The 17,185-nt window shown below is 39.7% G+C and overlaps 1 protein-coding gene across 1 annotated transcript in view; it reads left to right on the forward strand.

Annotated features, from left to right (window-relative positions):
- The window catches only part of TENM3 (teneurin transmembrane protein 3), a 701,853-nt gene that overhangs the window by 252,513 nt on the left and 432,155 nt on the right, over positions 1-17,185 (forward strand). Inside the window, exon 2 of the mRNA XM_061134549.1 lies at positions 7,380-7,686. Coding sequence (XP_060990532.1) covers positions 7,455-7,686 — 232 coding nt within the window. The 5' untranslated portion in view covers positions 7,380-7,454. The remainder of the gene's footprint in view (positions 1-7,379; positions 7,687-17,185) is intronic.

The raw sequence follows: 17,185 nt of genomic DNA on the forward strand, positions 1-17,185 counted from the left end.
TTATTCCCCACAACTGAGCAAGACTTTTTTGTGAGTACACTGCCTAATAAATTATGAGCTTTTTCTAGTCTGGCAAAACTCTACACTATTCTTGGCCCTGTTGGAGCTCTGAGTACTGTTCCCTATAATTCAGTGCTCCTTTAGAGGAGCAGTTTGCCCCAGGGAGACATTTGGTAATGTCTGAGAACATTTTTTATTGTCACAGCTAGGGGTGCTACTGGTATCTAATGGATAGAGGCTAGGAATGCTGCTAAACAACCGAGGATAGCCCTCAACAAAAAGGAATTTTTCCATCTAAAATGTCAGTAACACCAAGGTTGAATAACTCTGCTATAATCCTTTCAAATCATTCCTTCTCTGGCCTCCAGTGGTCCCCTCACATGCATGTCAGTACTCTGTTGAATTCTCAAGAAGTACCCTCTACAGATCTGCAGAGTTCTTGCCCATGCAACTCCTTTTCTCCAAGACTTTGTTATGCAAATTCTTTACCATCTGTTCTACCAAATTTTCAGCTCTCTCTCTCTCTCTTTTTTTTTTGCGAACCTCATTGCATATGGGATCTCAGTTTCCCAACCAGGAATGGAACTGGGCCCCCTGCATTGCAAGCACAGAGTCTTAACTGCTGCCTCACTAGAAAAGTCCCTCAGCACTCTCTCTGTAGCTTAGGAAGTCAGCTAAGCTCTTCATGGGCACCTCCTTCCTGTGTTACAGACTGGAAGCTCTTTCAAGGCAGTGAGCAAGGGTAATCGGGGGCTCACCTATCTGTCTCCCTTTCTCAAAGTTCACTATCCTTCATTTCTTCATGTCCATGTCTTGAAAAGTTCATTTCATGTATTTTGTCTATTTTATTGTTGTTGCTATTTTATGTTTAGGCCATGCTATTTTATGTTGTGGCATGTAGGATCTTAGTTCTCCCATCAGGGATTAAACTCATCCCCCTTGCTTTGGGAGCATGGAGTCTTAACCACTAGACTGGAAGAGTAGCCCCTGTTGCTGTTTTAGACAAGACAGTAAATCTAGTTCTAGTTACTGCATGTTGGCTGGAAGCAGAAGTTGACTTCTTATTTATTATTGCTATCAAATATTCTCTTTATCCCCTGTCTTGTGTCAAGAAAGCAACTTTTCTTGTTTCTAATCTTCTCAACCACTAATCATTTGCTATATTCATTTCTCCCTGTGCCTATACCTTCTCAATAAGCACTACTTTTGTTACTCATGATACACTCTCCATTCCCTATATTTTTCAGTTTGGTTTGTGTTTTAATTTTGTGTCTCAAACATGAGGTCCGCTTGTGTTCTTCTATTTGAAACTGTAAGCTCAAATTTTAGTTGTGCTTGAATTTAGCATTATTTTAAAAATCACATAACATGATTTTATTTTTGTACTTAATTATTTTGATTTTTTGATTTATAAATTTGTCTCAGGAAGCAAAATTTCCTCTGAAATGAACAATAGCAGTTGATTTCATCTTGTATTCAATTAACAGTAATCTAGTTATTCAATAAAGGAAACATTTTGAAGTTCTTGTGGTGTACAAAGTTGTATTTACTGTTGGATTAACATAACTGGTTATAAATCATAAATACTCATTTATTAGGGAAAATATGAGTCATGAATAATAAAAGGCAAAATTTTCTTGGTATTGTGTACAAATAACTTGGGCTTCCCTGATGGCTCAGAGGGTAAAGCATCTGCCTGCAATGCGGGAGAACTGGGTTCAATCCCTGGGTCAGGAAGATCCCCTGGAGAAGAAAATGGCAACCCACTCCAGTATTCTTGCCTGGAAAATCCCATGGATAGAGAAGCCTGGTGGGCTATAGTCCATGGGGGTCGCAAAGAGTCGGACACAACTGAGCGACTTCACTTTCATCTTTCACAATTAACTTAATTTGGATCATTAACCTCAAATGTGCTGGGTAAATGAGCATTAAAATCTAAAATCTGCTCATCCCTTTAGGTGAGCTTTTCCAAACTATTATTAAGTGAGGAGGCAGTCTGTGCAGAAGATATTCAGGGCAATATTCAGGAATTTGTAATCCTTACAGATAATAAATAACAATGGAAGCAAGAGTGAGTTTGACCAAAAGGTTGCTTAATCCTTTGGGTTTGGACATTTGCTTCTATTTCAGTTGCTGTATCAACATAGAAGCTTACAGAAGTTTAGACGCACAGATGATTTTGTCACCCGCCTGAGAGATTCTAATCATTGGCAGCAAGGGTTTTAAAAATATAGGAAGTCCAGTTAAAATCAGATTACTTCCTAAAGGTAACAATTTTACAATATTTCTTTGGAGTTAGGAACACGTAACAATACAATGTGATAATGTCCTAAATTCTGTGGCCAAGTTTCAAATAATGTTGAAATAATGTATCTAAAATAGAGGATTTGATACCTAGAGTCCCTAAATCAGGACTATCTGCCCATTGATTTAATCCTTCAAATACTTTGCAAGATATTGAGGAAAAACAAATAGCCAAGTAATGATGTTTGCTTAAGGCCAGCTGTGTTTTTCAGAGCAGTGCTATGTGTAGTAACTGAGTGGTTTTTCAAAGCACTAATGAAAATTAACCAGATCAGTTTGATATTGGCATATACTTGCCAGTATATAGCCAGTTCAACAAAAAAATTTTGGTCCCCTTTCTCTCCATAGTTTTCCTTCCCTTTCAAAGCTCCCACCCACTGATGAAGCAAAGGTCCTGTCCATTAACCTCTGTATGCTGAACATGCTCACGGCACCCCTCTTCCTTGGGTAGGACTGTGCAATCGCCATCAAAGTGCTTTAACAATTTAGCGCCACTTAAGCAGCGGCATTTTTTTAACCTTCTCATCTTCAGCTTTGAGTGCTGGAGATAATGCAGAAAACTGCCTTTTGAAGTTTTATTGAACTCACTGACTTCCATCAGAAGCGTATCAGTAGTTGCAAATGTTACAGTGTAAATTAAATCCTTGAAGAGTCTGAGCCATTTGCAACACTGGAAACCGAGATGCTAAGGATTTTTTATTGCTTGGAATCCCTAAGCTCGAAATGTCTTTGTCTTTGATGTGTATTTGAATACTCTATCTTGATTTTCCATGACACGTTAGAATTGCTTCACAAATAGAGAAAAGTCAGATATTTAGTGCTGGAGATATTCTATAAAACTCAAGAATACCTAAAATTATCTAGTACTAATTTATTAATGTTTAATTAGAATTGATTTATAACATGGGTAGCATTGCTACAAGGATGCATCTTTGCCACTGTCGATAACTGTTCATATTACTACTTTAAAGAACTTACCAATTTTTGATTTATCTGATTTGGGAGACTGAAAAAAAAATTGTATCATGGACTCTATAGTAAAGAAAAACTTTTACATTCAAAGATCCAAAGGGACAAAGAAAAAGATAGATTGGAAACGTGTATGGTCTAACTTAGACATTGGCAATTTTTCTCTATAAACGGCCAGACAGCAAATACTTTAGACTTTATGGGGTCATCAGATCTCTGTGTTAGTTTCGTAGGGTTCCAGTAACAAAATATCCCAAATCTGGTGGCTTAAACCAACAGAAATTCATTCTTTTTATTCTGGAGGCAAGAAGTATGGAATTAAGGTGTTAGAAGGGCCGTGCTCCCTCTGAGGTTCTAGGGAGAATCTGTTCCATGCATCTGTCCGGCTTCTGCTGGTTGCTGGCAGCACTTGGCATCACTAGGCTTGTTTCAATCTCTGCCTCCATCCTCACCTGGCCTCTTTTCTCCTTTGTTTGTAATTCTTTGTATCCAAATGCCCCTCTTCTCTCTGTATAAAGAAACCAGTCATTGAAGTTGAAGCCCATGCGAATTTAGTATGACCTCATTCTAACTCTATTATAACTATTAATATATAGACTATATTTCTAGGTAAGGTCGCATTCACGGGTACCAGGGGTTAGGACTTGAGCATATATTTTGGGAAACCACAATTTAATTCACTACAGTCTCTGTTGTAACCACTCAATTCTGTCTTTGCAGCAGGAACACAGTCCAGGAAAATACATAAACAAACATATGTGCTGCATTCCAGTAAAACTGTATTTACAAAAGCGGGTCATAGGTCAGATTTAGTCAAGGGACTAGTTTTCCAATGCCTCGTCTAATTGAAACAAAACTGCAGCAGAGAAAGAAACTAGTTTTCCCTGGCATTCAGTTCAGTTCCGTTCAGTTGCTCAGTCGTGTCTGACTCTTTACGACCCCATGAATCTCAGCACGCCAGGCCTCCCTGTCCATCACCAACTCCTGGAGTTTACCCAAACTTATGTTCATCGAGTCAGTGATGCCATCCAGCCATCTCATCCTCTGTCATCCCCTTCTCCTCCTGCCCCCAGTCCCTCCCAGCATCAGGGTCTTTTCCAATGAGTCAACTCTTCGCATGAGGTGGCCAAAGTATTGGAGTTTCAGCTTCAGCATCAGTCCTTCCAATGAACACCCAGGACTGATCTCCTTTAGGATGGACTGGTTGGATCTCCTTGCAGTCCAAGGGACTCTCAAGAGTCTTCTCCAACACCACAGTCCAAAGGCATCAATTCTTCGGTGCTCAGCTTTCTTCACAGTCCAACTCTCAACATCCATACATGACCACAGGAAAAACCATAGCCTTGACTAGACAGACCTTTGTTGATTAGTCAGCTTATTTTTAAAGTATAAAAATGCACATATATTTGTATAAATAGCAACGTGTATGCATGCTCAGTCGCTCAGTTGTGCTTACCCTTTGTGACCCCACAGACTGTAGCCCGCCAGATTCCCCTGTCCATGGAATTCTCCAGCAAGATTATTGGAGTGGGTTGTCATTTCCTACTCCAGGAGATCTTCCTAACCCCAGGGTCAAACCCGCATCTCCTACATTGGCAGGCATATTCTTTAGCACTGCACTACATGGGAAGTCCTATATATTGCAATACTTATTTTTTAAAAGTTGTCAATTTAGGGCAAGAGATGGAACCTTTATAATGACTTCAAATCCCAAAATTCTGTTACCAAAGATGCTTAAGTCACAGTTTTTTCTGGTCAATGAAATGCTTTTTGATGATTGTACAGTTATGAGAGTTTACATAAACCTTTCCTCCAAAGAGAGCAAGACTGTTTTGGAAACAAGATTTTCCTTTAACTCAGGGATATTTATTCACTGCATTACAAAAAATGTATTTGTTTCCCTCACTATGCATGTGTTCCCTGAGGGCAGGGACATTGTTTGATTCAGTGGTGTGTTCTCAGCATATTAGTCATTCAATAAATATTTATCTAAAGTAACTTTTGTTTGTTGGAATAACAACAGTGAGTTGGTGGGTTGCTGTTTTAATCCTATTGTATAAAAATACTCCTGTCACCATACTTGGAAATTATTTATTGTCTTAAATAGAAAGGAAAGCTACATTAAGGGAAATCCAATTTCTATTAAAAGCTATTGGAAGGATTGGTAAAGAGAAAAATTGAGTAATAAATCAGCAGGGGTCAGTGAAAAAGATTCATCTTTTTAAAATAGGATCCATCAAAAAGAAGACAAAGGTAGGGATGTCAAGATACATTTCAACAACCAAGCTAAAATATTAGCAACTGCTTTTAAGTGCCCAGCTCAAATCATAGCAGAGACATATGAAACCCCATGTGGGGTAGCTGTCAGTACGGGAGGGGTAGGATTTAGTTCAGTTGGCGAGATGGCAGGAGGAATATCCAAATTTTTCACACAGAGGCTCTGGAACTCAGGTCATTCCAGCTCAGAGTTTTCCCCATTTCCTCATCACTGGAAAGAAGGCAGAAGTGAGAAAGTGAAAAGTATTAGGAGTTGTAATTTTGCTCAGAAGGAATCAAGACTTGTTGACAGTCAGCACAGATGTCAGCTGAGCCACTGTCAGCAAATCAGAGTCAGCTATGAGACTCCACGTTGGAAGCACAAGAAAAAGCAGGGTAATGTACATCCTGATGGCTGAGGTTGAAGAGACAGAGAGAGACTCCTTGGAAGAAGGGCTTTATAAGTGGAAGAAAGTAGCTATCTATGAGTCCCAGCACTAAGGACGTGGAACCCCAGAGAAAGACCGGGGGCCACTGGGAATCGATTGTTTCAAGTTGATTATGGAATTAGCCAAGTCAAGTTTAGGAAAGGAATGGGGGTAGGGAAAGGCACGAGAGCTGAAGACAAGACCTTTGGGGGCCTTCAGATGAAAAGGAGAGACAAAATGAGAAAGAATAAAGACAAAAGAGGACCAATTAAAATGTGGATCAACCCTGGGTCACCCTCCGTCTCCTGGGCTTTTCTACCCACCCTAACCCACGTCAGGAAATGTAAGAAAAAGAGTAGGTAGGCAAAGAAACACTATTCACCCTGCTTCTTCTCACTCATTCTTGCTACTGGCCCTTGCAAGAAACTACCCCATCAAATTAGCTACTCAAATTGCCTTAAATATCAAGATAGTGCTGCTTCAATTCATTTTCTCAAGAGGAAAATGCTTTTGAAGGAGAGGAATTAGGAGAGAAGGATCCACTTTTGCCACCAGTCAAGACATTTAGGTCCTGAAAACATGATACCTGTGGCCTCTGAACGAAATGTCTTTGTTAAAAAAGCAATAAAATAAATGTTCGGTGCACTTAACAAAGTTTCACTTCTAAGAAGCTCCCAATTTTCTCTTGCTCTTTAAAAAAAGATTAAAGAAATAAAAGTAGTATTTTTTTTTTTTAAGAAAAAGAAAGAAAATTTTTTCATGAATAAAGAAAATGCAGCAGGAGAAAACTTTTCCATTGTGGAAAATTCAGAAAACATTGAGGCCAGTTTTTAGCTAGCTTCTGGACCAAGATTTGAGCTTGAGCTTATTTTGTGTGTGTGTGTGTGTGTGTGTATTAAGGTGATGGAGAAGGAAATGGCAACCCACTCCAGTATTCTTGCCTGGAGAATCCCATGGGCAGAGGAGCCTGGTGGGCTACAGTCTATAGGGTCGCAAGAGTCAGATATGACTTAGCAACTAGATCATCATTAAAGTGAAGATTCGATCTAGTAGCTTCAACAAGGACTCATAATACTCATTACCAGAGGGTGCACCTCACCTGCTGATGAGACAGGATACCTTAAGCTGATTTCACCAGTGTTCATTTCTTGGGGAAAGTGAGTTTCCACCATATGCAATAACACCCTTCCCTCCCATCGTTCTCCAGGTTAAGGAGGCCTGTTGGTTTTTAGATGAATGTAATGCTGACAGAGGATGAGATGGTTGGATAGCATCACCAACTCAATGGACATGAGTTTGAGTAAGCTCCGGGAGTTGGTGATGGACAGGGAAGCCTGGCGTGCTGCAGTCCATGGGGTCGCAAAGAGTCGGACAGGACTGAGCCACTGAACTGAACATCATGGCAACCTTTTATCTCCACAGGCAGACCACTGAGGATGGACCCCTGAGCCGACCCGGCCACAGCCAGGACTGATGTGCCCCGGGAAGGAATGAAGTATGGATGTGAAGGAACGGCGGCCCTACTGCTCGCTGACCAAGAACCGCCGGGAGAAGGAGCGGCGCTACACCAACTCCTCGGCGGACAACGAGGAGTGCCGGGTTCCCACGCAGAAGTCTTACAGCTCCAGCGAAACCCTGAAAGCCTTTGATCACGATTCCTCACGGCTGCTTTACGGAAACAGAGTGAAGGATTTGGTTCACAGGGAAGCGGATGAGTTCTCCAGGCAAGGTAGGTAGGTCCTCGTCCCAGTGACACGGTGGGCACGCTCAGTTCGCGCTAACTTGCTGGTGTCAGGATGCCATGATTATCTTCTTAGATTGATGTTCTAGCCTCTGATTCAGACTTTGAGATAATTAGGTGATCCCACAGTCTTCCGCATGAGAGGTGGAAAGCCACCCATGGGCATATGGAGCCCCAGACACAAGTCTTTCTTGCACACAGTCAGTGTTGGAGCTTAAACTCTCTGGGCTCCCTTCCATGCTCAGGAAGATGCTCACAGTGTTTTCTAATTAGAGTTGGTGTAAGGAGGTCAGAACTGTCGGTGAGGAAACCCATCTTTATTCTTCCTCTGCATCATCTCCTGATCCATCCAGTCCAGCTGTTTCTGACTATTTATAGGAGAACCTGCTTCAGAAGAGTTCCATTTTCTCCCTCAAAGGCAATCTAGGGTATTAAGGTTACAACACCCTAGTTTCCCTAATATAACCTGTTATGGTTTGATCATTCACATTTATTTGTTGAACATTTTTACACTCTTGTTTTCTGCCTGCATGTTCAACCAGTGACACAGTGACTGCTATAACTTGACCTCACAATCCTAACCCTTCTGATGTCCACCCATTAAAGACAGTAGCTTCTTTAAAGTTAGCATAAGTGTTAGTTGCTCAGTTGCTGACTCTGTTGGACCCCACGGACTGTAGCCCACCAGGCTCCTCTGTCCATGGAATTCTCCAGGCAAGGATACTGGGGTGGGCTGCCATTTCTGAACAGGGAACTCTTCCTGACCCATGGAACAAATCCAGGTCTCCTGCACTGCAGGCAGATTCTTTACCATCTGAGCCCAGGAAGTGAACATAGAGACATTTTGTTTCTTCTAACATAGTCCTGAGATGTGTGCAACGTTACTGCTAATAAAATCTCCTTTCTCCTGCATTGTGCATTTACCCATAGCTTAGCCTCACTTAGCAAATTGCATCAAGAAATTAGGAAAAATAAACTTAAAGAATATATTCATTCTTTTCCAGTCACCTTACAGAAAGTGTGACTCAGTTTGATCCTGAGCAGGAACAAATTTCAGAAAAAGTAATAATGCAACAAATCATTCAAAAATTTGAAAATTTTCCACATTTCTTTTCCTTCTCTGCATTGTGGAAAGAGCCATCCTAACTAGATTGAAATAATGTTCCCTCAACTAAAACCAGTTTATGTCAGGAAGACTCATCGGATTTACCAAAAGGAGATTTCCACCCCGCCCCCCCGCCCCGACTTACTGCCTTACTAAGTTTATTCCCCCCACCTGCCTTACTAATTACACATATCAAATTACATGAAAGAGGACAAAATTGCCTAACAGTTTTAATCCAGTATTTGAGGGAAATACGGAACACATATTTGAGATAGGTACTCTTGCTAAATTAAGGGTCTTGAGCTCGTTGTCCAACGGGCGATCATTCTAAGCCCAATTTTTTGTTTCATGTTGTCTATACAGCTGCCGTAGATTATCAGGGTATATTTTTCACCAATTGCAAAAATAGATATTGTAGACATACAGGCAATGGGAACCTGGTAAAGTCTTGCCTTTTATAACAAAAATAACTATTTAGTGACCTATTGGGAAAAAAATACCTTGTGGAATACTATTAGAGAAAACAGTTTCACATGTGGCATGATGCACCCAGGAAACACATCCCCACCCCAAGCAACCGTTTAGTTTTGGCACAAACAAGGATGCTTAACAGGTTAATTTCACCTCCCAGGCAGCATTAATCCAGTGCAGACTGTTGTTGATGACATGGTGAGACCATCTGTGGAAACCCCGGGACCTTAGACTTAGTGGACCAGGCAGACCTATTACCCGGCGCCTGGCCAGCCAAGGACTAGAGCGGGAAGGGGCTGGAGGAAAGAGACAGAGCACCAGGCAAGCCGACAGAGGCCTCCTGTCAGGAGAGACTGAAGTAAGAGCAATGAGAGGAGGCTTAGGAGCAGAAGTGAAAGGAAAAGCAAAAGTGCAGCGCATGCTGGTGCTACAGTGCACTCCACCTGTTCATAAATCAGATCGTATTAAAAACGTAAACGGAATGCACCGCTCTTTATAGCCAAGGCGTGCTGACTCCTTACCTCGATGCTGGCTGTGTGCTGGGAGGTGTGTGCACCGTCACTGGAGTCTCCCAGCGCCTTGGGAGCTGCAGCCTGAGAGCAGGATCCTTTCTCAAGTTGAGACAGGCAAGCCTGGAGCCTGAGATCCCATGGTCTGTGAGGGCCCCGCAGGGACTTGAACCCAGGGCCGTCTACCTCCAGTGCTCAGGCTTCTAACCTGTGTGCATTTGCTAAAGCAGAAAGCAGACAATTTAGTGTCATCCTTGCCCTACAGTTTTGTGGAGTCAGTTTTAGCCAATTTTGATGGTACCAAAAGGAGGAGACTGAAGACATATGTAAAAAAGAAAACTAATGTGATTTTGTGATTGGGTGGATAAGGATGGGGGGAGAACTATTGCAAATGCTTTTTCTTTCCTGTGGTTTGATAGAGGGAATGTTTGTAGCAGGAGCAGTAGATGAGGAAAGGAACAAGTCAAATCTGCTCTCAGATTATGTGTTTCCTGAGCAAGAGTAATGAAACCTCCTTCCCAGCTTTCATTTTCTTTGAACCTGACAAATGTCAGTTTTTCCTCCCTGACTATTATGCTGTGGGATTAATTATTTAATTGACAAAATGTGCTTCCTGCCACAGCTCTTGACATCATACACATAATAAAAATGAAAGATTAAAAATATTAATAGTAGCCAAAGATCACTGAATCCCTTCCAAAGAACTATGCTAATTGAGCTTGTCCATGGAATTTTAAAACACCTTGTCAGTCCAAACCCACTTCTTTGAATGACACGGGAAAATGTGCCTTCAGCTGGAGGAAGGGATAAAGAGAGAACCCACCTCCACCCGCAGAGGCTCAGTGGTAAAGAATTCATCTTGTCAATGCAGGAGATGCAGTTTCGATCCCTGGGTTGGGAAGAACCCCTGGAGAAGGAAATGGCAACTCACTCCAGCATTCTTGCCTGGGAAATCCATGGACAGAGGAGACTGGTGGACTACAGCCTATGGGGTCACACAGAGTCAGATACGACTTAGCGACTAAACAACAACAACCCATTAATTCAATGACATAGAAAAATCAAAACTAGAAATACAATAATTTTAATCAACTGTAAAAAAAAACAAATATAATTTCCTTATTTTTATCAACCAATTTTATGGTCAATTCTCAAACTTGGTTTTAATCATTTTTATAGCGTTACTGACTGGCAGCTGACTATTTTAAGTTATATGTTCTATTTAGATACTGTAAAGCTGAGGATGGCTTCCTTTTCACAGTAATGTGTGATCTGACTGGATCTTACACAGGCCTCTTTCTGTCTCTCCTTTTAAATCTCTCCATGTGGTTTATTGGGTGATGGAAAGAGTTGTCCTTTTAGGAGCTGTGGAGCTCACTGTAGGTGTGTTGGAGTTTGGCTAACAGTGGATTCTTTGGCATCTTGGATACTATTTTCTTTGATTCATCTTTGAAGGGAATTTATCCCATCAGATGTGAGACATGTTTCTTATGAAACAGCTGCATAAGATCATCCCCAGTTTTTAGAGAAGTGATAAAATATCTTCTTTTCAGCACTATATACATTGCCTGTAATGTTCTTGACCACACGAGAAAGCTCATCAATCCAACGAGGAATGTTGGCCCTGAAGGTGAATTTTGAAATGAGGTGGCATCTGGAAATGGGAACACTTTTGTTCCACAGAACTATAAGCCTGAAAAAACAAAAGGAAAAAGAAAAACACCTCTAGGATAATCTTAACCCAAAGTGTTTATCTGTTAGTCAGGCATCCGGGTTGAGGTTGTGAATCTCAGGATTTTAAAATGAAAAGACTACCATTTACTCTTCTTTTATACAATGTCAGCGGGAAGGAAGGCTATCTGTTCTTACATCTGAAAAGCAGACACCATTATGTCTGTGTTTGTACCACACCTGAAATCAAAATAGAGAATCCACTTACAGTGTAGGGAAGGGAAGGATGGAGGTAGATGGAAAGACCAACACTCTCTGACTTCTGAGAGTGGCTCACATGCTTTCCTGACCACTCGCTTCTGGTCCCGGAAACTTTCCAGTCTCCTCACTGCTGCTTCGGGATTTGCCTTCTCTTCCTGCTCATCATCAGCAAGGGTGCCCAGCAGCCCCCAGCTCCCACGAGGTGAGAAGTCATGTCCATGGATGACTGCTCACCTCGTAGCATGGCTGGTCCAAGGCCAGTAGGTAGGTCCCGCAAAGCCCCAAAGCCTCCCGCTGCACTTCCTTGGAGGGTTGCATCCTGAGTCCCAGTCCATCTTTTATAGAAGATTCCAGACGCTAGCCCCTTCCGTGACCAAACAGAATGCTCTTCTGTGAAACAAAAGCACCTTAGAGGGGCAGTGTGAGTCTCCCTGTAAATATGCATCCAGGATTCTGGAATAAGCCTGGCTCGGATGGTGCCTCATCCTCCCATCTCCAGCCAGCTCTTTACCTCCCCTGGGCTGAGCAGTGATATGGGTGCAGATGAGGTCTAGAACCTTCTTCAGCTCCTGATCGTCAGAGCTGATGCAGGTGCTTTGCTAGTGGGGCCAGATGAAAGCTCCAAAGGGGCTGCAGCAATTTCAACAGATAGAGAGCAGAAAGACAACCCAGTGGGAAATGGCTTGAAGAGACAATTCACAGAAGGACAAATTCAAGTGGTCAGTGAACATATGAAGAAGTCACCAGTTTTCCTATTAGTCTGAGAAAGGCAATAGCCCGTCCTGAGTCCCCCTCTTTCAGGTCCCAAATGATGATAGAACAAATGTGAAATGTACAAGAACCACTATAATGGAAACCTTTAAAAAAAGACTAGAAATAAAACTCCTTCCCTATCAGCAAAATCCAGTAGCTGGAAGAAACTAGTAGGGGAATTAAGTGATCCAAAAATCCCATCCGAAGAGAGAGGGGAGGAACAGTTACAGAATAGAGCTTTAGTGGAGGGAATAATTTGCATTCTTGCGTTCATACAAGAATGCTGTCTTGCATTCGTGTAATAATGAAAAATAAGTATTTGAATATGAATGTCAGGAAAGGGAAGATAGTCATTAGTGAAATGAAGAAAAGTACAATAGACTATCTAATTAGCAGGGGGAAAAGGAAATAATAGCAATCTGATCACTTTAGCAAAAACAGCTCCAAGGAAAAAGAAGAAACGAGTAAAATCAGGAAAAAACCATAAAACAAGATGGAAAAAGGGAACTCTATATATGACATATTACATGAAATGAAAATACACTGAATTTTGACAGACACTATCCAGCTAATTTATAAGTGTTACTGGTACTTATACAAAACAGACTTGAGAGGGTAAAAAGTGGTTGAGAATGAAGAGATAGATAAATAGAGATATTAGGTAAATACAAACAAAAAAATAAAGTAGGAATGGCAGTATTAATATCGGGAAAGGTGGAAATGACAAATAAAAATACTAAACAGGATAAAGAGGATCAGTAAGTAAAAGATAAGAGACAAGAGGATGGGCATTCTTAAATGCATACATTAAACAACATAGTAGCTAAATTTACAAAGCAAAAGCTTTTGGGAGAAAGAAGTTTATTAAAACATACTTATTGTGGAATATTATAGTTAACCTTCTTCAGAAACAGATCTAAAAAGACCAGCAAATAGAAACTTACTATGTTTCTTTACTACGTACCTTAAGAAAGACGTAAGATATCTGGAAAAAAAAAAAGAAACCAAAGGAAAATAGGAAGAAGTAGATGATCATGATAAATTAGAGACAAACAAAAAGTTGATTATTTTAAAAGGCAAAGAAACCAGAAAGCATCTGATGGTCCTGGTTACAGATTAACAAGATCAAAAATAAGGAGAGATACTGAAGACATTGTAACAATTAAAAGGATCACCTCCAAACAACACATTTTTTTAAATCTAGAGAAATTTATTTTTTCTTAATAAAATATGATTGACCCCAAGTTATTTCAAAACAGGGAGAAAACTCGTCAGAATTGATCATCTCAGAAGCGATTAGAAAGGTGATTAAAAGGGACATCATTAAAAAGTACCAGAGAGCTTCCTGTGGCTTCCCTGGTGGCTCAGTCTGCAAAGAGTCTGCCTGCGATGCCAGAGACCTGGGTTCAATCCCTGCGAGAAGATCCCCTGGAGAAGGAAATGGCAACCCACTCTAGTATTCTTGCCTGGAGAATCCCATGGCCAGAGGAGCCTAGTTGGCTACAGTCCATGGGGTCACAGAGAGGCGGATTGAACTGAAGGACTCACTTTCACCAGCTAGGTTCCTAGTTGAATTTTATGTAATCTTCAAACTACAGGCAAGTGCAAAGTTCAGAAAGCTATTCAACACCAAAAAAAGAAAGAAAAGAAAGATGGAAAGCACTCAAATTCATATTGTGATATTGACACAACTTAATAACAAAACTTAACTTAGTACAAAAAGAAGCTATCTAGACCAAAATTGCTTCTCAATATGTATGTAAAAATTCTAAATATTTGTATGTAAGAATCTAGAAATGAATAAAAGGATAATAGTCTGGACTAGGTTAATAACCAAGTGCTTACTAATCCTTGGTGGTGATGCAAGGATTTTTTTCAATGTTAGGAAATCTATTAACATAATTAGATTAATAAATCAATGTAGAAAAGCATGATCTTATCACTAGATGATGAAATGGTTTGGGGTAAAAATTTTAAAGCTATTCCTTCTTAAAATAAAGCTCACTAAGTAAACAAGAAGAAAAAACACATAAATATGTTAGTTGTATAAGATAATCTATCAAAAAAATTGAACAGCATTTTAAAGGTAAGATCCTAGGACCATTTCCATTAAAGTCAGTAACACAAGAAAGGCTCATCTACCCTCACAATTACTATGCAAAACTGTTTAGACTTTTTAGCAATTGTATAAGAAAAGAAAATGAAACAATTAATATATATTTTGGGAAACATTGAAACTAGCACTTTTGTTGATTGACTTTGTATGTGCAAAAAACCATTTGAAATAAAAAACATTAAATAATATTTGAAGCAAATTGGTACTTGGGTAAATAGAAAATAAATATATAGACCCCACTGGTAGTGTATATATAGCATAATAGTTAAGAACATAGATTCTGGATCTAGATGATAAAGGTTTCATACCCACACCTTCCATTCATTAATTGCATGGCAAGTTACCCAATTTTGGCCAAGTAACTTGCTTGAATGAATTACTTAGTTTCTCTGTACTTCAGTTTTCTTCTATGCAGATTGTGCTTTAGCTTTCAATCTATGGCTTATTGAGGATGAAATGAGTTAATATATATAAACTACTTAATAATAGAATAATTGCCTGATGCATGTTATATACCACTTCTAAATATTTATTAAACAATCATTAGCTAAATTTGGAAGTCAGAAAAACTATCTTACCACAATGTCAACAAACACTATAAAGTTCTTTGAAATAAATTTTACAAGAGGTGTATGGGACCTAATAAGAACAGATCCATAAATATTATTGTGAGACATAAAACAAGATCTGACTAAATGAAAAGAGAGTCAGTGTTTTCAGATGGGAAGATAGACATCATAAAAATATCAATGCTACCAAAATAAATGCATAGAAGTCAAGGTTTATGTTTAATGTGAAAATGTGATCTTAAAATTTGTGTGGAAAAATAAATGTCAAAAATAGCCAAAAATATATTCAAAAGTGAGAATAAAATGCCCTTACCATGCATTTAAAAACATTCTAGGAAGCCATGTAATCACATCTATAAGATACTGGCATAAATAAAAACAAGTTGATCAGTGAAGTAGACTAAAATTTCAGAAATAGATCCTAGTATATAGAGAAATTTAGCATAAAACAAAAAATGGCTTTTCTATTCAGTGTAATTTGATAAATGGTGCTGGCACAACTGGCTATCCATCTGGAAGAATATAAAATTGGACCCATATCTTTCAGCATATTCAAAAATAAGATGGATTAAAGACAAATGTAAAAAATAAAGCAGTAAGAATTCTAGAAGTTCATTTGAGAGACTGAATACAGTAGGAATTACTTGATCCATTAGTAGCAGAAAGCTCGAAAAACAATGATTTAAACTCCTAACAGAATTATTTTCTAACAAAGCAAGAAGTCCGAAGGTAGATTGTCCAGGGTTCAAAGATGCCATCGAGGACCCAGATTATTTCTGCTTTTTTTTTTTTTGCTCAGTCATCCTTAGCATGTGGCCTTTGTCCCACGGATCCCCAGATGTTTGCTGTGTTTTCATATTCCTGTTGAAATAGAATAAAAGCAAAGATGAGAAGCACTTCTCTCCATTGGACTATTTCTTTTTACTCCCCAGAGACATCTTCCCACATCTCTTTTTTCAGAACTGTTATACTTGGCTACACTTAGCTGCATGAGAAGAGGGAACATTTACTATTTTTGCCTTCCAGCTTCTTTAACAGAGGCAGGCAAGGAAAAAGTGGTTGTGAATCTATACAGCCCGCCCCAGGGACTTTGTATACATCCCGAGCATAGAGGAGACCATTCTCATAGAAATAAAAAGTCCAGAAGAAAAGCCTTATATGATTATTTTTTATTTAAAATATTGCATATAAAATATAAATACAAGTAAAATACCATGAACAAAATTATTATGTTGGGAAATATGTTTTTAATCCATGTGACAGATAAAAGGTATATACACACATATATATATAATAAACGAACAGTAACTTTGCAAACTGAAAACAGAAAGACCACCCAAGGGGAAATGGCTTGAACAGACAATTCACAGAAGAGCAAATTCAAGCGGTCAGTGAACGTATGAAGAGGTCATCGGTTTTCCTATTAGTCTGAGAAGGGCAATAGCTCATCCCACGTCCCCCCACACAGCTCGTGTCCTGGCTCCAATCCTTGAGCATTCATGAACCAGGTGACCACCGGTGATTTGCTCGGGACATTCCTCCCAGCTTGGTAAGCAGAAAGTGAACGGGAGAAGCAACTGTCGTGACAGGTGTTCCTGTTTGGAATTCTGAACACATTGGGGTTTTTTTTTGTTTTGTTTTTTCCAAAAAGGTAGGCTTGTACATTGAAGTCACACACTAGAGTGTTCTTCCATCCAGATGACTTAATACACTTGCATGTTTTATCTGGGCTTCCTCCATATTGTTTTCATGGAAAAGTATATACTGATCCATTATCAACTTCTAAACGCCATACATGGATTCCTTAAGCAAGAACTTGCTGCACAACTGAAGTTTTGGCTTAGGAAGAAAGTAAAAAAAAAAAATTAGAGTTTGTATTTCAGTGGGGTTATGAAAGGAAACCTGCCAGTTTTACATCATCAAAGATCAAAGGCAAAGATCATCCTTGTGTTGGACCCACAGGAGTGGGAGGAAAAGCACCTTCCTAGACAGGCAGACGCTGTTGTTTATGTTCACTCTGTCCTGATGGTTG

The sequence above is a fragment of the Dama dama genome, chromosome 32, assembly GCF_033118175.1.
Source record: "Dama dama isolate Ldn47 chromosome 32, ASM3311817v1, whole genome shotgun sequence".
Lineage (NCBI taxonomy): Eukaryota > Metazoa > Chordata > Mammalia > Artiodactyla > Cervidae > Dama > Dama dama.